We start from the raw sequence: 21,630 nt of genomic DNA on the forward strand, positions 1-21,630 counted from the left end.
CCCGGGACTTGCTGAACACCTCCCGGAGGTCCTGGTACTCCGCGGGGATGGCGGAGAGATCCGTAGCAACTTCCGAGCCCCCAGGAAGACGTCCCGGGGCAGGTTGCGCCGACTTCAGATAATGGACGTGGCAGAACGGACTCCAGCCCATGATGGCACCCATAGACCAGTTGATGAGTGGGTTGTGTCGCTGGAGCCAAGACAATCCCAACGCCACAGGAATCTGGGGGGAGTTGATGAGTAGGAACTGATTGGTCTCGCTGTGATTCCCTGAAACACGTAGGTTGATGGGAGTGGTGTTATGGGTGACCCGACCTATAGAACGCCCGTCCAACGCTCTAACATCCATGGGAATGGAGAGGGGCTGAGTGGGGATGTTCAGCTTGGAAGCCAGTGTGGCGTCCAAAAGGCTCTCATCAGCCCCAGAGTCGATGAGGACCCGGAGAGATTTGGACTGATTTCCCCACAGCAGAATGACATGAAAAGGGGTGCGAGTAAGGGAAGCAGAAAAGTTCCCCATATTGCCCACCAGAGTACTCACTCCTTGGTGAGCATGGTCCTTTACCGGGCATGAGTACACAAAATGACCAAAAGTCCCGCAATACAGACAGCTCCTTGTGCTGATCCTGTGTTGACGTTCCGCTGGCGACAGCCTAGCTCTGCCTAGTTGCATGAAACAGTACCCCGGCCTGTTCGGTGACTCTCGAGGAAGGTCGGGAAACCTCGGGTGCTCTCGGCCACGGGACCGTCGGGGACTTCCGGGATGGCTCGGAGGCGAGGTGGAATCCCTGGACGTGCGAGTGACATCGAATTCTCTCTCCAGCCATCGTTCCCGCAATCGCCCATTTATGTGGATGGTCAAGATCCGTGGGCAACTCCCGAGCCACAAGCTCGGCCTTAACCCCCCCGAGACGCCGTGCAGGAACACGTCGAATAATACTTACGGGTTCCACGCACTCTCCGCTGCCAACGTGTGGAAATCCACCACATAGTCGGCCACTGTGCGGGCATCCTGCCGGAGCTGGTTTAGCTTCCAGGCAGCTTCTCTCCCGGAGAGCGGGGCATCAAAAACCTTCCTCACCTCTCCCACGAACCCCTCCAGGCTCACGCCTATGGTTGGCTGCTGTTACCATGTGGCGGTAGCCCAGGTGAGAGCCCTTCCAGACATCAGCATTATGAGGTAGGCTATTCTGGAACTATCCGAGGTTGAGGAGGGCTGAAGCTCAAAAATGAGGACACTCTGAGCTAAAAATGCCCGACAGGTGCTCCGCTCTCCATTTAGGCGTTCCGGGGAGGTAACCAGGGCTCCCGGGAAGGAGTTACTGAGGGGTGGTGGGGTTTCCACCATGGCAGGCTGCCCCCCAGCCAACCCGCGGAATTGCTCCCGCAGCATGTCCAACGCCCAGTCATGACGCTCAGCCAACGTTTGGACCCCCTCCATCAGCCCACAAAGCAAATCCGCGTGCCAACCGGACGGCAGTCAGGGTAAGGCAGAGGTCGTTAATCCAGATGGGGGCAAAGGTACAGGTCGGCAGGCAGGGTCAGGGGCAGGCAGGCGGGCTCAGAGTCAGGATAGGCAACGGTCAAAACCAGGAGGGCGAGAAAAGAGAGACTAGAAAAAGCAGGAGCTTAGACACAAAACGCTGGTTGACCTGAACAAGCAAGACAAACTGACAACAGACAGAGAACACGGGATAATGGGGAAGATGGGCGACACCTGGAGGGGGATGGAGGCAATCACAAAGACAGGTGAAACAGATCAGGGTGTGACAGAAACATGCGTTTAGAACAGTGATATATGCGTTTCCCAAAATTCAAGGTCTGAATACATGTAGAGAGAAGTGCATAAAAAGGGAAGGAAGTTACATTTATTCGTGTGCAACTGAATTTCCCCTCCCCAGGTGAACACTGCTGAAATAGACCTGTAAACTGTAGTGCTACCTCTCTCCATCTGTAGAGGGAGCTGGTGCGGTATATCCGGCACTACCAGTATCTGAGCTGGCCTGACCATGGCGTGCCCAATGAGCCTGGGGGAGTGCTCAGCTTCCTGGAGCAGGTCAACCGCACGCAGAGCGCCATTCCAGACACCGGGCCAATTGTGGTCCACTGCAGGTAAAACAGACAGAGGGCATACATTGTGACAGATGGCACGTATCAGATGCAACAACTCTCCAAGCCCTACAGACATAAAGGCAGTTATTTTAGGGCCTAAATGCATGTCTGTTTGTGATGACTGTTTGGGAGAACACTGTCATGTGATATGGAAAGATAAACAAATATATAACTATGGGTCTAGTATTCTAGGACTGTATACATCAAGAGTTGACCATGAATCTGTGTTATACTATACATTTAACAAACCAAAAAGTAGAATGTATATTCACATTTTACTATCTTTCTTATAGATTTGGTCATATTTGTAAGTGTAACTTTAGCGAAATGGCAGTTTTGGTCTATGTCTGTTATGACAGTGCCACCTAATTGTAGTAATATAGTGCTATTGTCTCCTTTGACCCCCCCCAACCAGTGCAGGAATTGGGAGAACAGGCACCATAATTGTCATTGACATTCTCATTGACGTCATCAACAGACAAGGTAAGACAATGTCAAACATTATGGTTACCAGTCCTAACCAACCGTTACCGCTATAAAATCAGTCCTAGCCAAACGTTACGGCTCTGACATCAGTTCTGTCCAAACGTTAATGCTTTATCAGTCCTGTCCAAACGTTACAGCTCTGATATCGGTCCTATCCAAAAGTTACGGCTGTGACATCAGTCCTATCCAAACCTTACAGCTCTGATATCAGTCCTATCCAAACCTTACAGCTCTGATATCAGTCCTATCCAAACCTTACAGCTCTGATATCAGTCCTATCCAAACCTTACAGCTCTGATATCGGTCCTATCAAAACGTTACAGCTCTGATATCAGTCCTGTCCAAACGTTACAGCTCTGATATCGGTCCTATCAAAACGTTACAGCTCTGATATCAGTCCTGTCCAAACCTTACAGCTCTGATATCGGTCCTATCAAAACGTTACAGCTCTGATATCAGTCCTATCAAAACGTTACAGCTCTGATATCAGTCCTGTCCAAACGTTACAGCTCTGATATCGGTCCTATCAAAACGTTACAGCTCTGATATCGGTCCTATCAAAACGTTACAGCTCTGATATCGGTCCTATCAAAACGTTACAGCTCTGATATCGGTCCTATCAAAACGTTACAGCTCTGATATCGGTCCTATCCAAACCTTACAGCTCTGATATCGGTCCTATCAAAACGTTACAGCTCTGATATCAGTCCTGTCCAAACGTTACAGCTCTGATATCAGTCCTGTCCAAACCTTACAGCTCTGATATCGGTCCTATCAAAACGTTACAGCTCTGATATCGGTCCTGTCCAAACGTTACAGCTCTGATATCAGTCCTGTCCAAACCTTACAGCTCTGATATCGGTCCTATCAAAACGTTACAGCTCTGATATCAGTCCTGTCCAAACGTTACAGCTCTGATATCGGTCCTGTCCAAACGTTACAGCTCTGATATCGGTCCTGTCCAAACCTTACAGCTCTGATATCGGTCCTATCCAAACCTTACGGCTGTGATACTGTGTTTTTGGATGACTCTGCATGGAGTAGAGATTAGGATTTGGGACAAATCTGTGTAACCGTGCTAAATATGCTGCCCTTTTGACCTTTGTGCTTGTGTGTGTACGTGTGTTTGTGTGCGTGCTCGTGTGTGACCGTTTGTGTGTGTGTGTTTCAGGATTAGACTGTGATATCGACATCCCTAAGACCATCCAGAGGGTCCGTCAGCAGCGATCAGGCATGGTGCAGACGGAGGCCCAGTATAAGTTCATCTACATGGCCGTCCAGCAGTACATTGACACAGCACAGAAGAGACTGGAGGAGGAACAGGTACCTACCAAACAGTAGTAAAGGAGTAGTGGAAATAGTTCTGTAATATTGTCACTACTGTGGCAGTAGTAGTATTCTAGCAGTAAACGTGGCCCTTTTAGTCACAGTTACTGTATATTAGCAGTGGAAGAGTAGTAGTTTATTACTAAAGGTACTAGTAACTACCATACCAACAACAGTATTGGAGTACATATTCTCTAAAGGGACTGTCTGGAGCTTAGGTGTATTGCCTTACAGTAGGAGACCCAAGCATTTTATAATAGCTTGATTCAAAGGAACAATCGAGTTGAACCCGAGTTACAGGTATTACATTTCAGGGTGTCAACAAGCAAAGCATGTTGGCCAGGTGCGCGTTAAGCTACCCTGTCTCAATGTTGACCGATCTTCCTTCAAGTTCTAAAAACATGGGCTTCTTGTGGCCACTTTGCAGAGGAACAAAACGAAGGAGAGGGAGTACTCCAATATCAAATACCCCCAGATGACCAACGCCCGGTCAAAACCCAACATGACTTGTGTGTCACGCTCCTCCTCTGTGTGAGTTGCCCTGCAAATACACACACTGCTCGTAGTTCACAGACAAATGCTGCTTTACTCTCTCGAAAAGCACACTCTATCTCCTTCATATCATTTCATCCACATCCAATGAACATTGTCTGAATGAACGGAATTTCAGCTCACCGTGTTTTGTTTGTGTGATGCAGGGTGACAAATGACAACCCGTCCAGTGTGTATGAGAACTTAAACATCAAGAACCCAAAGACCTCTGGGAGCAGCAGTAACACCAGGAGGTAAAGTCCAGCCACGGACCTCTGCCTCTCTCAACCTCTCTGTGAGTACTCTATTACGGTGGCTCGTTTAGTTATGACATTATAAAGGCTCATACGTGCTTATAACAAGTTATAAAGCATCATACCGGCAGGATTTAAGTGGTGTTATTGTTATTTTCTAAAATAAATAATTGATAACTTTTTATTGAGCAACTCCTCCATATACTCTTAAATTACTTTATTTGATTTATATAATGTGTTAATAACCAGCCGACAGGCACCAAAATAAACAGATTAATTAGTAATAGAAATATATATATATTTTTAAATAAGAACAAATTATTATTTACAATGACGGCCTAGGAACAGTGGGTTAACTGCCTTGTTCAGGGGCAGAACGACAGATTTTTACCTTGTCATCTCGGGGATTCGATCTAGCAACCTTTCAGTTACTGCCCCAACGTTCTAACCACTAGGCTACCTGGTTGTGGTACATGTATGGCACCTGCCTCCCCGGTGAATAATCATTATGGGCGAAGAAGCCTTTACGATAAGATGGATAAGAAAGCATTTTATTGTCTGTTTTGACATAAATGTCCTTTGCGTCATAAAAACGGCTTACATAACATAAAATACAACATACAGAAGATGTGGCGGTCAGGGGGTTATAGAAGTTAAACAGAATAGTTAACCTCAACATTTGAATCAGATTTACCCCTCTACAACTGAAAAAAATTGTTACGGTTAAAGAACCAAAAAGAGTTCTATTACTTGCTTCAATAATGGAACCCCTAAAAGTTGTATATACTGCATAACCCTTCTATAGGGTTCTTTGATCAGAACCTTAGAAGCTCTTCTTCAATGAAGAGCCTGAGTGGCGCAGCGGTCTAAGGCACTGCATCTCAGTGTTAGAGGCATCACTACAGACCCTGGTTCGATTCCAGGCTGTATCACAACCGGCTGTGACTGGGAGTCCCGTAGGGCGGCACACAATTGGCCCAGCGTCGTACAGGTTAGTGTTTGGCTGGGTTAGGCCGTCACCAATCAATCAAATTTATTTATAAAGCCCTTCTTACATCAGCAGATGTCACAAAGTGCTGTACAGAAACCCAGCCTAAAACCCCAAACAGCAAGCAATGCAGGTGTAGAAGCACGGTGGCTAGGAAAAACTCCCTAGAAAGGCCAGAACCTAGGAAGAAACCTAGAGAGGAACCAGGCTATGAGGGGTGGCCAGTCCTCTTCTGGCTGTGCCGGGTGGCGATTATAACAGAACATGGCCAAGATGTTCATAGATGACCAGCAGGGTCAAATAATAACAATCACAGTGATTGTCGAGGGTGCAACAGGTCAGCACTTCAGGAGTAAATGTCAGTTGGCTTTTCATAGCCGATCATTCAGAGTATCTCTACCGCTCCTGCTGTCTCTAGAGAGTTGAAAACAGCAGGTCTGGGACAGGTAGCACGTCCGGTGAACAGGTCAGGGTTCCATAGCCGCAGGCAAAACAGTTGAAACTGGAGCAGCAGCACGGCCAGGTGGACTGGGTACATGCAGGTAGCCTAGTGTTCCTGAGTGGCCAAGTTACAGTTTTGACTTAAATCTGAAAATGGTTGTCAAGCAATGATCAACAACCAATTTGACAGAGCTTGAAGAATTTTTAAAAGAGTAATGGGCAATTGTTGTACAATCCAGGTGTGGAAAGCTCTTCAAGACTCACAGCTGTAATTTCTGCCAAAGGTGCTTCTACACTCAGGGGTGTGAATACATGTGAATTAGATATGTTTTTCATTTTCAATACTTTTGCACACATTTCTAAAAACATGCTTCCCTGTTGTCATTATGGGGTATTGTGTGTAGATGGATGAGAAAAAAATCTATTTAATACATTTTGGGACGGCAGGTTAAGAGCGTTGGGCCAGTAACCGAAAGGTTGCTGGAATGAATCCCCGAGCTGACAAGTTAAAAGTCTGTCATTCTGCTCCTGAACAAGGCAGTTAACCCACTGTTCCCCAGTAGGCCGTCATTGTAAATAAGAATGTGTTCATAACTGACTTGCCTCGTTAAATAAATAATTTGTTCTTAACTCACTTGCCTAGTAAAATAAATTAACCAAAATGGTTCCATATAGAACCCTGCATGGTGCCATTAATTAATTATGGCTACTACTATTAAATAGTGATATTTTGAGCTAAGAATATAATTTAATAAACAACTAAATAATGGACAAAAGAATACCAACATAATGTTTTTCATTTATTGTCATTTGTGTGTTAGTTTCTAAATGAACCGAGTAAAACCAAGTTTATTCACCCATTGGGTCATACAGCTGCATAAGACAAGACATGGTTCCACCAGTGGTAGTGTGTGTGTATATACCCCAATTTGGGTGACTTCCTCCTTCTCTCTAAACATTACATTTTTATTGCTAGGCAGGAAATTAAGTGATGCGGGCAATAAACTGTTCCTTCTCGCTTAATCCAAGCTGACCTCGGCCCCCTTCCTCACTAAACCACATCTCTCCACCCTTATCAGTGCCTAACAACATGTGATCGTCTTCCCTGCACTCAGTACATTCCAAGCTTAATTGCCTCCACCATATACCTTCCTCCTACAGATAACAATTAACTTCTGGTGTAGACCCTAGAATATTTCAATAGGATAGATACCTGATAATAAACCATATTTCAAGTTTAGGAGTCAGAACCCATCATATGCAAACATAGTTTGGAAATATGCAATGGTGGCAAGAAAGCCATCTCTTTATTTGAATGACGGCCCACGTCAACACTGGCTGACTTCTTTACAACACAATACTTTGTCCATTAGTTACAGTGAACAACAAAAATGTGTCTTCTGCTCTGTTCTCAACCCCCCCCCCCCAAACAGCAGATCTCACACATACAGTTGAGACGAGCAGAGGTCCAAGCTACATACAGTGCCCCTGTATGGAGAGGGCCCAACGGTAGGGTAATGTTTTAAGAATGTGAACCCAGCACCCCTACAGTTGTCAGAACAATTGTTTTCCCTGGCACCAGGCCCTTGATTCTAACCGGCCACCTTTTGACCACAGGTCCAACTCCCACTGGGCTACCTGCTTGACTGGTTCCAGAGAAGAAGAAAAAATGCTAAAAAAACACGAGTTAATATTTAGAAATAAGCAAGAGTTAATCTGACAAAATGACGACAAAATTCTGAACAGATATAATTATTATGATTTAGAAGAACAACTAACATGCAGTTGTCAGCAGCAGCCGAAAGAGAGATCCTCTGATAGTTCTGGGTTACTGTCAGACTGAGCAAAACATAAATAGAGTGTTAAATGTCATGTAATGATTAACTAGGCTATTGAATCACCAAGACTTATTACACACAATTTATTATAAATTATTTATACAATCCTCCTCTGTCAGCAACAGTCTTCTCATGGCTTCATGAGACATAGGCTAGTCCCCTCAATTGACTCCACACTGAAATACTAAATTATAAGAAACAATTAGCTAATTGCCAATGTCAGGCTGGGTCTGTAGCTTTATTTGACATATCTCATAATAAAAAAGTACATTTATTTGGGAGAGTTAGCTGGCTAGCTTGTAAAGTGGCAAATTAAAGTAACCTAACTTTTTCTGTTTTGCTAGCTAAGTTAGCTTGATAGCTAGCTAGCATACAAACATGCTCAAATTTTAATAACGTTTTAACTTCATTTATCTAGCCAATAGTTATTCATATGACTTCATATATTTGAATTAAATAATCAACTTTGCGTAACTTAATACATAGAAAAAGAACATGCTATTTGCACGTTGGTTCACGACGTATACAGTGCTTTCAGAAATGATTCACACCTTGACTTATTCCACATTTTGTTGTGTTACAGCCTGAATTCAAAATGGATTCAATATATTTTTTCCTACACACACTATCCCATAATGACAAAATTAAAACATGTTTTGTGAAACGTTAGCAAATTTATTGAAAATGAAATACAGACATCTCATTTTACATAAGTATTCACACACCTTTGCTATGATGCTCCAAATTGAGCTCAGGTGCATCCAATTTCCTTTGATCATCCTTGAGATGTCACTACAACTTGATTGAAATGCTTATTTACAAGCCCTTAACCAACAATGCAGTTTTTAGAATATAGATTTGAGAACATTTTTACTAAATAAACGGAAGTACAAAATTAAATAACAATAACGAGGCTATATATAGGGGATACCAGTACCGAGTCAATGTGCGAGGGTAAGGTTAGTCCAGCTAATTTGTACATGTAGGTAGGGGTAAAGTGACTAAGCATAGTAGCAGCAGTGTAAAAACAAAGGGGGGTGGGGTCAATGCAAATAGTACGGGTGGCTGTTAAGGAGCCTTTTGGACCTAGACTTGGCGTTCCGGTACTGCTTGCAGTGCGGTAGCAGAGAGAAGAGTCTATGACTTGGGTGACTGGAGTCTTTGACAATTTTTTGGGCTTTCCTCGACACCGTCTAGTATATAGGTCCTGGATGGCAGGAAGCTTGGCCCCAGTGATGTACTGGGCCGAACGCACTACCCTCTGTAGTGCCTTACGGTCGTGATGCCGAGCTGTTGCCATACCAGGCAGTGATGCAACCGGTCAGGATGCTTTCGATGGTGCAGCTGTAGAACTTTTTGAGGATCTGGGGACCCATGCCAAATATTTTCAGTCTCCTGAGGGGGAAAAGATTTTGTTGTGCCCTCTTCACAACTGTCTTGGTGTGTTTGGACATCAAGGAACTTGAAGCTCTCAACCTGCTCCACTAGAGCCCCGTTGTGATTGGGGGCATGTTTGGCCCTTCTTTTCCTGTAGTCCACGATCACCTCCTTTGTCTTGCTGACATTGAGGGAGAGGTTGTTGTCCTGGCATCACACTGCCAGGTCTCTGACCTCCTCCCTATAGGCTGTCTTATTGTTGTCGGTGATCAGGTCGTGCTTGGCCACACAGTTGTGGGTGAACAGGGAGTACAGGAGGATCTAAGCACGCACCCCTGAGGGGCCCCGTGTTGAGTAGCTGTGTGGCAGATGTGTTGTTGCCTACCCTTACCACCTGGGGGCGGCCCGTCAGGAAGTCCAGGATCAAATTGCAGAGGGAGTGTTTAGTCCCAGGGTCCTAAGCTTAGTGATGAGCTTTGTGGGCATTATGGTGTTGAACGATGAGCTGTAGTCAATGGACAGCATTCTCACATAGGTGTTCCTTTTGTCCAGGTGTGAAAGGGCAGTGTGGAGTGCAATTGAGATTGCATCATCTGTGGATCTGTTGAGGCGGTATGCGAATTGGAGTGGGTCTAGGGTTTCTGGGAGGATGCTGTTGATGTGAGCCATGACAAGCCTTTCAAAGCACTTCATGGCTACAAACGTGTGCAGGGCGGTAGTCATTTAGGCAGGTTACCTTTGCTTCCTTGGGCACAGGGACTATGGTGGTCTGCTTGAAACATGTAGGTATGACAGACTCGGTCAGGGAGAGATTGAAAATGTCAGTGAAAACACTTGCCAGTTGATCTGCGCATGTACACGTCCTGGTACACGTCCTGGTAATCCGTCTGGCCCGCGGCCTTGTGAATGTTGACCTATATAAAAGTCTTGCTCACATCGACTACGGAGAGCGTGATCACACAGTCGTCCAGAACAGCTGGTCCTGTCATGCATGGTTCAGTGTTGCTTGCTTCGAAGTGAGCATAAAAGGCATTTAGCTCGTCATGGTAGGCAGGGCAGCTTGCGTCTGGGTTTCCCTTTGAAGTCCGTAATAGTTTGCAAGCCCTGCCACATCCGACAAGCGTCAGAGCTGGTGTAGTAGGATTCAATCTTAGTTCTGTATTGACACTTTGCCTGTTTGATGGTTTGTCTGAAGGCATAGCAGGATTTCTTATGAGTGTCCGGATTAGTGTCCCGCTCCTTGAAAGCGGCTGCTCTAGCCTTTAGCCCGAGCTGACAAGGTAAAAATCTGTCGTTCTGCCCCTGAGCTAGGCAGTTAACCCACTGTTCCCCGGGCGCCGAAGACGTGGATGTCGATTAAGGCAGCCCTCCACACCTCTCTGATTCAGAAGGGGGTTAAATGTGGAAGGCACATTTCAGTTGAATGCATTCCCCTTTCCTTTTCTTTTAGCTTGGTGCGGATGTTGCCTGTAATCCATGGTTTCTGGTTGGGATATGTACGTACGGTCACTGTGGGGACAATGTCATCGATGCACTTATTTATGAAGCCAGTGACTAAGGTGGTATACTCCTCAATGCCATTGGATGAGTCGCGGAACATATTCGAGTCTGTGCTAGCAAAACAGTCTTGTAGCTTAGCATCCGCATCATCTGTCCACTTTCGTATTGAGTACTGGTACTTCCTGCTTTAGTTTTTGCTTGTAAGCAGGAATCAGGAGGATATAATTATGGTTAATTTTGCCAAATGGAGGGCGGGGGAAAGCTTTGTACATGTCTCTGTGTGTGGAGTAAAAGTGGTCTAGAGCTGTTGTTTTTTTTCCTCTGGTTGCACATGACGGTAGAAATAAGGTGAAAACGGATTTATGTTTGTCTGCATTAAAGTTCCCGGCCACTAGGAGCGCTGCTTCTGGATGAGCATTTTCTTGTTTACTTATGGCCTTATACAGCTCGCTGAGTGCGGTTTTAGTGCCATAATTGGTTTGTGGTGGTAAATAGACGGCTACGGAAAATATATAGATAGTGTGGTGTTCAACTTATCATGAGGTACTCTACCTCAGGCGAGCAATACTTCGAGACTTCCTTAATATTAGACATCGCACACCAGCTGTTATTGACAAATAGACACACACTACCACCCCTCGTCTGACCAAACATTGCTGTTCTGTCCTGCCAATGCGCTGAAAACCCAGCCAACTGTATATTATCTATGTCGTCGTTTAGCCACGACTCCGTGAAACATAAGATATTACAGTTTTTAATATCCCATTGGTAGGATATTCTCGAACGGAGCTCATCCAGTTTATTCTCTAGTAATTGCACGTTGGCCAATCGAACGGATGGTAGAGGCGAGTTACCCACTTGCTGACGAATTCTCACAAGGCACCCGGATCTTTCCCCTTGTATCTCTGTCTTTTCTTAATGCGAATGAAGGGGGTTTGGGCCTGGTCCAAGAGCAACAGTGTATCCTTCGCGTCAGACTCAAAAATCTTCTTCCAGTTCGAGGTGAGTAGTCGCTGTTCTGATATCTTGAAGCTCTTTTTGGTCTTAAGAGACGGTAGCAGCAACATTATGTTCAAAATAAGTTACAAACAATGCGAATAAACACACAAAAGCACAATTTGGTTAGGAGCCCGTAAAACGAAAGCCGTCCCCTCCGACACCATTACTCTGAAGAAGTAGTGATTATAGGATTAATATAGTTGTCGTGCTCACTACTGTGTTTTTATTGTGTGCATTTCTATTAGAAGTGGTTCTGTGTAACACGGTGTGCCATTGTGTGTGCTTCAGTTTCAGCAGAGGTGCCGCTTCGCCAGCGCCTGATCCATGGGAGGCCTGTGGAGCTCTGGCCCCGGACCCCCTGGCGGTGGACCCTACCTGGGGTGAAGGTGGAGGTCCTGACCCCTAGTCTCTCCCCTTCTGCTGCCCTGCTGGCTGTCTGGAGCATTCCCCCTCCACGGAGAGAGGGGTGTAGCGCAGGGTTCTTGTCCTTCTATCTTCAACCCCCACCCCTCTCTCTCTCTATGACCTCCACATGACTTCATGTCTCTTCTACAGGCTCTACCGTTTACTGACAGTGCCTTGTCTACAGACGTGTCTGTAACCCCCCTTCCTCCTCCCACAGTTGTTCCATCTCACCACCCAAACCCCCTATCCATCAACCATCCCACCAGCCCAACAAATGTCCTTTGCTTATTTCTGTTGACTCAAACTAAATCGACAAAAGAAACAAACCATTGTGTACTCTTGTGTGATATCAATGTTTAAGTGATGCTTTGCTCTGTCGTGTTCCATCGTGAGGTGGATGGGACAAGAAAGGATGAAGCTAAGCCATTTCTCTTCTCACTCTCAGAATTCGCTCCTCTCTCTGCTGGCTCTCATCTACTTGAATCAAAGACTTTAGCAATGTTCTATTCTTGCTAGCAGCAGTCATTACTGCAGTGTTGAGCGATTTTACCACGTGAGGCACTGGCGCAGACAAGCTTACTCCTTACTCAACCCTCTCCCATACCTTCATTTTGAAAGTTGAGGAAAGTCAGGGTATTCACAATGGCCCTTTGTCAGTGAGTTTGGGTTATAAAAAAAAAAGTGGATATTTTCCATTTCTATACAGGGAAGTATTTCTTCAATATAGTTTGAGATGTACTTGTTTATCCCACCTGTCCCGCCGATGGTCTCTTGTGCCAATAGAAGACGTGCATGCTCATCTACTTTAGTGATTCCACCATTACAGTTGCTGAGCGCCTATTCAGTCAATAATAACAAGCTCCTCTCCAGACTTACTCATGAAATGTTTCTATTTATTTAGTTTGAATCGGTGTCCTTTCAATTGATTGTTTATTTTATTGTTATTATTGGTGTGATTTTGTAATGCACAGGATATGTTTATGTTTTTGTTTATTGGGGAAAATGAAAAAGCGGTGTAATATTGCCTCCAAAGGAAGAAAGATCCAATTCCATTGTTATGAATTGACAAAAAAAGCACAATTTTCTGCCCCGCACTTGCTCTGCAGATCCTGGTTGATATGCGGGAAATTAACATAGTTTGAGGTCAACGTTGGCCTCAGAGAAAGTCTGCAAAGGTTTTCATCCTAATCGAATGACATAACAAACAGGGTTAAACATCTGCCAAGCGAGAGATGGGAGAAGATGGGAGAGGATAGGAGAGAAGTCCGGATTCTAGCCTGGCTCACTGACATGGGCTGCCATCGCTGAAGTCTTTAGCCAAACATTACTGGGCCAGATGGCCTACAGCCCAAGATTAAATCATAGATTTATCTCCAAAAAGCAATCTACAAGATGGCTATAATCCAGGCTTGACGATGGTGGGAGTAAAAACCTACGTCAGTGATGATGTCATAAGGAGGGAGGCGCCGCACAGCAAAGAGCCTTCTGTAATATATTTTGACATATACATGTACATAATGGGCAGTGGCTTCTTTCTGACAGACGTCATGCTAACTATTCTTAGCATTTTGCATAAAAATATAATGTTGAAAATGTTCGCACTGGATTTAGCCAGCGGCACAATGATGTCATCCTTTTGAACAAGCCAGTTGTTTGGCTACATAGAGGTTGTGTTACCTGCTGTGTGAGTCGGGCTGTACTTGTACATGGTTCATGCCTTTTTAACTAAGGCTTGGCAGCACATCTGAGGGCTGCACTTGCTACATCGTCCCTTGCTCGTCCTAACACCAATGCAGTAACTTTCAGTAATACTGAAAGTATGAATTTTCAGTATTTCCCTTTTAGCCGAAATGTCTGTATTTCAGAAAGCACAGCTAAATCAGTCCTAATAGGATACGTCATTCTCGATATTGTATTCATGCTACACTGAACTCCAAAAGTATTGGGACAGTGACACATTATTTTTGGTTTTGGCTCTGTACACCAGCACTTTTTACCATGATTACGGATAGTCCTGAATGAATCGTGAATAATGATGAGTGAGAAAGTTAGACACACAAATATCATTATCCCCCCCAGAATGCTAACCTCCCCTGTTATTGTCATGGTGAGAGGTTAGCATGTTTGTGCGTCTGTAACTTAATGACTTGTCATTATTCACGATTCATTCAGGATTATCCGTAATCATGGTAGCATCCACATTAATGTAGAAGTGTTGAGAAACATTCTATTCTTATTTTCAATAAAAGTGACTCCAAAATGAAACAATACATTATTTACCATTCATTTCTATTGGGCATAAAATGATCTGAAACAGCCAAAACAAACAGCAAATGCATCCAACAAGCTTGTAGAGTCACAAGCTTGATGTAATCATTGCATGCTAGGAATATGGGACGAAATAGTCAACTTTTGGCAATTTTAATTCACATAAAAGTGAATTTGGCCCAATACTTTTGGTCCCCTAAAATGGGGAGGACTATGTACAAAAAGTGCTGTAATTTCTAAATGGTTCACCTGGTATGGATGAAGTCAGCACTTTAACCTCATATATCATTTCAAAGGTGAAGTGCTGAAGTACAGAGCCAAAACAATAAAAAAATGTGTCACTGTCCCGATACTTTTGTAGCTCGCTGTATATTCTGAAATCACTGGTAGCTGTATGTATTTTGAAATGAAGTGGTATGCTATTCTGAAGTGATCACTGAACATTTTGTGCAATTATCTCTCTCCATCGTTCAACTGCCTGCCCAACTCCTAATCTTGCCCAATGAATGAAAAGTGCATTTTTTGTTTTCTGTTCTCTTAATTATGTTGCACTGATGATCATGATGTTGATGATTTTGTATTGTATTTCACTTTGCCTCTACGGGTCAAAACTTTTTGTAATGTGGTGAAAAATTGAGGGGCGAATCCTAACTTCTACTTATGAGAAATGTTCACTTATTGATGTAAGTGGGACACTGAGTGAAAACTTGACTTAGGTGGAAATTAGCCCCGAACACAATACTTGAAATTCTGTTTGAAGCTTTTGAGTCCTTTAGCTGAGGGCTTGTGATCTGTGACTGTCAGGATGACCACTGGCTGTTTAAAGAGTACAGTATGATGATAGTCTGCTACACTTATACGCCATCAGTGTTGTACGTTTTCTTTTCATTTCCTATTTTCTTTTGAAGCATTCTGTTTTCTATAAGATTATTATTTGTGTGTCTATTTGGTGTTATTACACCATTGATAATAACATCATAATTATGAATTATAAGCTAAACAGGTGTTCTTGGAGGTATACAGTAATTATATCAGTTATTTTATATCTGCTCTTTAAATTTACTTGAATATGATGTCGACATAGTAAAAAAAGAAATACTTGTTCCTTTGTTGGTTGCAATATGCCTGATTTGAGTAGTGGTATACTGACTGTTCCTGTGTTTGGATGAAGACGGTTTCCCCCCTCTTGCACTGACTCAAACGCCTTCTGTCCAGGCATATAGCGCTGATGCAATGAGATGGTCAGAAATAACAAAATCATTAAATATTTAATAGTTTAATAAAAAATATATGAAGGAAATATGATCTCTGCTCATTCCTGTCTCTATGTAATGATAGTTTAGTGCCTTCTTGAATGCTGTAAAAATTGTGATTTGCTGATGTCCGTGGACAGTTGGCACAACATTTACTTTATAAGCAGGGAAATGTGAAGTGATTTTCTTCTGCAGGAATTGTGTTATTTCTTAGGTAAAAGCTAAAGACCAAATAATGCAACTATTTTCTTATGTCATATTTAGTTAGCTATACTTAGTTATACTCCTCTTTTGTTGTTATGCTCTTGTGCGCTGTATTGTAACTTGACAATCAATGTCCATGCCTTTCATAAAACCATATATTTTCCTTTCAGGGGGAAGAAATGCATTATTTTAGGAGGAAATCAACTAAAGCACTTATATCTTATAACTTAGCATATCTGTCTAACACACGGTAATACAAGTCTTTCTATAGCTTTTTATTGCATTCTAAAGTAGCTGTTTATCAGCCTCATATCAACACTCACTACTGTAAAGACCACTCACTACTGTAAAGACCACTCACTACTGTAAAGACCACTCACTACTGTAAAGACCACTCACTACTGTAAAACGAGAACCCCTAACTGGAAAGGCCACTCCTTACTGTAGCAGGAAGGGTTCACTATTCCTTTGAAGCAGTTTACAACCTTGTTGTTAGTAATAATGTTTGTGTATTGGGAAAATCATGACTGGTCGTATGGTGTGTGCCCAGATAAGATACTTACAGGAATCACTCTTCTTGAAAAAAACGTACAAAGAAACTTGGAAGTCAAACAATCCGCCATCATTGACACAATGGGAAAATCAAATTATTTATTTTTGAAATGTTGAAATGGCATGGGCGACCGAGGAAAAACAAATTGGTACAATTTAAGGCCAAGTGGCAAACAATAATGCAGGGATGGGGGAGTGAGCTTGCAGGTCTGGGCAGGGGAGATGTAGTCATTGTTTGTGTGTCTGTAAGTTGTTAGTATGTATATGTTTGTTTTTGGAATGTAAGAAAATAAGAGAAAATATATATAATACAAATAAAATAAAAAGATTCTAACAGGAAGTGGGAAACAGCAGTCCATGAATCATTAGTTCCTACCAAGGCCACCCATTCATGTCTATGTAATTTTGGTCAATCCTGATTAAGTAAGTGCTGTACAAAGCTGTTCATGAACAAAGCTATGCAATATTTTCCTAAACCTAGACCATGCCTGTGTTGTTTTTCATTTATTGTAGTATGGTAAACTAAATATATATCAAAATAGTACAATGAACAATAGTACATTTATATACACTTACAATTTCAGCATTGTGTTTTGGCATACAATTATTTTCAAATCAGATAAGACAGCTGAACTTTAACATTGTTCTTTAAATGAACATTTTGAGTGGAGGTTTCTAAGGTATTGAGTTTCAATGTCTGCTCTGACTTGGATACACATCAATAATGCTTTCAGTGTGTTGTGAAAGTAATGTCGGACGGATTTGGTTTGAAAAAAATGACCTAGCTGTCAAACTATACTGTTGTACTGTGGCCCACAAATCTGATACTGTAGATATGAATAGATTTCACCCAGATTGTGTCTGAATATTACAACATATTTAATCCACATATTATATTTTTAATACAAAATAACAATTTTATAAAGGAAAATCTCAAACAATATCAGTTAAATCAACGTGCAAGGATTGGAATTCATGTATGAATTTCATTATGATTGTTATTTGTAACTTTCTTGTCAGAATAATGACGCTGAGCGCACCGTTATCAATTGTTATAGCAATTGGATGGAGTGTGCAGTCTCTCACCGTTTAGTTCTATATTCAGTCTTCTTCGATTCAAATCAAATTGTATTAGTCACAGGTGTAGACGTTACAGTGAAATGCTTCCTTACGAGCCCCTAACTGACAGTCGTGGGCCTTAACCACATGGCCTCGTGCCTTTCAATAAGCACTCTGGGGATCTGTGGACTTGTGAACCAGGTATCTGGCCTACTACATACATGTATTTTAATTAAAGGCTCCCTTTGTGAGACCGTGTATCCTGGTGAATGCGGTGGTGGTGGTGACGCCGTGTACTGAGCCCACGGAACGCGGCATGCAGCGCATATTGCCCGTGGTGACAATGCACTGCAGGGGCCACAGCACGATGACCACCAGCAGCACCATCAACATGATGAAGAGCAGCAGCCGCTTCCAGTTGTTCAGATGCTCCAGGAAGCCTATGTGCTGGGGCCATGTCTGAGCAAGGACCTCGCCTGCCTTGCTGGCCCCGATGTCGATGGAGATGCAGAAGGCCGAGGTGGAGCTGGATGATCCGGGGTTGGCCTCCAGTGGCCGCTTGTAGCACAGCTTCTCCCCATCAAGCCACACAGGTTCCTCGTGCTGCTGGTGGCTGGGCAGTTTACACAGTACCTCTTGGCTGGTGGCCAGGGCAGGCGGACCCTCCTTGGTTAGGAGGGTAGGGTGGCGGCAGAATGGACAAGGGATCTTGCTGCTGCCTCCTCCTTCCTGCTCTCCTAGCGAAATGGCCATGAGGCGCGACAGGCACTCCAGGCAGAAGGTGTGGGTGCACTCCAGCAGCTTGGGCGTCTTGAAGACATTGTCGTAGGTGTTGTAGCAGATAGAGCACTCGGGTTGGCTACCAAAAGCAACCATTTTTTCAAGGTCCACATTCTCTTCCAGGGGCCTCACCTTGGTGTGCCACACCTGAAGGATCTGCGCCATCTTGAAGGGGTGTTCTGTATCCTTTTCTCCCTTTCTTTGGTCTTGATTGGCACACCCTCTTTTTCCCCCTTTCTCTTCTTTGTTTTTGGTGTGGATTATCTGAGAATGAATGAAAATCCAGATTATTTATATTTTAATGACATGTTCAGATAGTTTCTAGTAAAATAACGGAGCTTGACACCATGTAACATCTATTTTTAGCATCAAGCAGTGTGTACATAATCCCAAATGGTTAACAGGATTTCATTCAAGAGAATATTATGAAGTAGGTCATAAAAGTTTACGTCCTCATGCAGGCGGAGTTGCAATACCATTATGTTATTCCCTTCAGAATATGATTACATTCTGACCTAATTTAAGGTGATTACACTCAGAGTAGTCACAAATAATTCAGCAGTTGGTGGAATTGAATCATAAAGTAAATAAATGTCATGTATTTTTACATATTTACATACAGTTGAAGTCAGAAGTTTACATACACCTTAGCCAAATACATTTAAACTCAGGTTTTCACAATTCCTGACATTTAATCCTAGTAAAAATTCACTGTCTTAGGTCAGTTAGGATCACCACTTTATTTTAAGAATGTGAAGTGTCAGAATAATAGTAGAGAGAATGATTTATTTCAGCTTTTATTTATTTCATCACAGTTTACATACACTCAATTAGTATTTGGTAGCATTGCCTTTAAATTGTTTAACTTGGGTCAAACGTTTCGGGTAGCTTTCCACAATAAGTTGGGTGAATTTTGTCCCATTCCTCCTGACAGAGCTGGTGTAACTGAGTCAGGTTTGTAGGCCTCCTTGCTCCCACACGCTTTTTCAGTTCTGCCCTCAAATTTTCTATGGGATTGAGGTCAGGGCTTTGTGATGGCCTCCAATACCTTGACTTTGTTGTCCTTAAGCCATTTTGCCACAACTTTGGAAGTATGCTTGGGGTCATTGTCCATTTGGAAGATCCATTTGCGACCAAGCTTTAACTTCTTGACTTATGTCTTGACTTATATATCCACATAATTGTCCATCCTCGTGATGCCATCTATTTTGTGAAGTGCACCAGTCCCTCCTGCAGCAAAGCACCCCCACAACATGATGCTGCCACCCCCGTGCTTCACAGTTGGGATGGTGTTCTTCGGTTTGCAAGCCTCACCCTTTTTCCTCCAAACATATCAATGGTCAAAATGGCCAAACAACAACTATTTTTGTTTCATCAGACCAGAGGACATTTCTCCAAAAAGTACGATCTTTGTCCCCATGTGCAGTTGCAAACCATAGTCTGGCTTTTTTATGGCGGTTTTGGAGCAGTGGCTTCTTCCTTGCTGAGCGGCCTTTCAGGATATGTCAATATAGGATTCGTTTTACTATGGATATAGATACTTTTGTACCTGTTTCCTCCAGCATCTTCACAAGGTCCTTTGCTGTTGTTCTGGGATTGATTTGCACTTTTTGCACCAAAGTACATTCATCTCCAGGAGACAGAACGTGTCTCCTTCCTGAGCGGAATGACGGCTGCGTGGTCCCATGGTGTTTATACTTACGTACTATTGTTTGTACAGATGAATGTGGTATCTTGAGGAGTTTGGAAATTGCTCCCAAGGATGAAACAGACTTGTGGAGGTCTACATTTTTTTTTTCAGGGGTCATGGCTGATTTCTTTTGATTTTCCCATGATGTCAAGCAAAGAGGCACTGAGTTTGAAGGTAGGCCTTGAAAAACATCCACAGGTACACCTCCAATTGACTCAAATGATGTCAATTAGCCTATCAGAAGCTTCTAAAGCCATGACATCATTTTCTGGAATTTTCCAAGCTGTTTAAATGCACAGTCAACTTAGTGTTTGTAAACTTCTGACCCACTGGAATTGTGATACAGTGAATTGTAAGTGAAATAATCTGTCTGTAAACAATTGTTGGAAAAATTACTTGTGTCATGCACAAAGTAGATGTCCTTACCAATTTGCCAAAACTATAGTTTGTTAACAAGAAATTTGTGGAGTGGTTGAAAAACGAGTTTTAATGACTCCAACCTAAGTGTATGTGAACTTCCGACTTCAACTGTATATCGGTCCCAAGCCAAATCATCCTATCAAAAACATTCTGACATCAAAATGTACATTCATGAGTTTAATTCAATACTGTGACAACAAAAATTAGGTCAACCAAACAAAAACCTGATCTAAAAACAGCATTTATAAGAATTATGTAAATACAGAAAATGTTTGCTCTGTGGGATATGAATATTCAAATAGTATGTGACAACTGTGTTCAATTTGGAGTTTGGGACAGCAACTATATGAGTCTATTACGGTATAATAGACACTATTTCCTGGGCAGAAATGTATGAAATTGATTGTTGTATCCACAAAACCTCACCCATTGTCTTATACCCATGTCTGTTGTCACGATCGTCTTGCGGTGAGAGAGAGGACCAAGGCGCAGCGTGTGAAAAATACATTCTCTTTTATTAGAGATGAGAGAAACACGAAACGAACACTATTAACAAAAATAAACAAAACAACCGTGAAGCTACAAACGTAAGTGCAATACACACGCTACAAACGTTCTACATAGACAATTACCCACAAAACCCAAATGCCTATGGCTGCCTTAAATATGGCTCTCAATCAGAGACAATGAACCACAGCTGCCTCTAATTGAGAACCAATCTAGGCAGCATTAGACATACAAACACCTAGACAAGACACTGACCCATTAAACGTACAAAACCCCTAGACAATCCAAAAACACATACATTCCCCATGTCACACCCTGACCTAACTAAAATAATAAAGAAAACAAAGATAACTAAGGCCAGGGCGTGACATCTGTAATCTGTCTGTAAATGTTTTAAGTCTGTTTAGTAGCTATAAAAAGCTCAGGAAAACATCAGGAATTAAAGCTGCAAGCAGCATTGCCGGGGTTACGCTGTGTGCCCGCTGTGCCACCATCAGGACAAATTGGACACATTGCCCTTGGATGAGTTACTTCTGTACTATTTACCATGCTTGCCAAATATCAGAACTCAAATTCAAACTGATCATGCAATATTATTTGCTTTTGATGCATTTTGGACCATTTTCAATAATGTTGACTA

General features: G+C 42.9%; 2 protein-coding genes across 3 annotated transcripts in view; one reads left to right on the top strand and one right to left on the bottom strand.

Moving 5' to 3' along the window:
* The window catches only part of LOC120060938 (tyrosine-protein phosphatase non-receptor type 11-like), a 119,330-nt gene extending 104,985 nt beyond the window's left edge, over nt 1-14,345 (top strand). For both annotated transcript variants that reach the window (XM_039010380.1, XM_039010381.1), the window contains exons 11-16: nt 1,958-2,112; nt 2,528-2,595; nt 3,770-3,921; nt 4,352-4,455; nt 4,623-4,750; nt 12,141-14,345. In XM_039010380.1, the coding sequence (XP_038866308.1) occupies nt 1,958-2,112; nt 2,528-2,595; nt 3,770-3,921; nt 4,352-4,455; nt 4,623-4,713 (570 nt within the window). In that variant the 3' untranslated portion in view covers nt 4,714-4,750; nt 12,141-14,345. The remainder of the gene's footprint in view (nt 1-1,957; nt 2,113-2,527; nt 2,596-3,769; nt 3,922-4,351; nt 4,456-4,622; nt 4,751-12,140) is intronic.
* Nucleotides 14,346-17,821: 3,476 nt separating this feature from the next.
* LOC120060869 (RING finger protein 223-like) lies at nt 17,822-18,538 on the bottom strand. The gene has a single exon (XM_039010277.1). It carries the CDS (start codon nt 18,536-18,538, stop codon nt 17,822-17,824), a length of 717 nt encoding a protein of 238 aa, XP_038866205.1.
* Between the last annotated feature and the right edge of the window lie 3,092 nt (nt 18,539-21,630).

Source organism: Salvelinus namaycush, chromosome 16, assembly GCF_016432855.1.
Source record: "Salvelinus namaycush isolate Seneca chromosome 16, SaNama_1.0, whole genome shotgun sequence".
NCBI lineage: Eukaryota > Metazoa > Chordata > Actinopteri > Salmoniformes > Salmonidae > Salvelinus > Salvelinus namaycush.

Coding starts and splice junctions, on each gene's coding strand:
- LOC120060869 (XM_039010277.1), bottom strand. CDS start 18,538: ATGGCGCAGATCCTTCAGGTGTGGCACACCAAGGTGAGGCCCCTGGAA.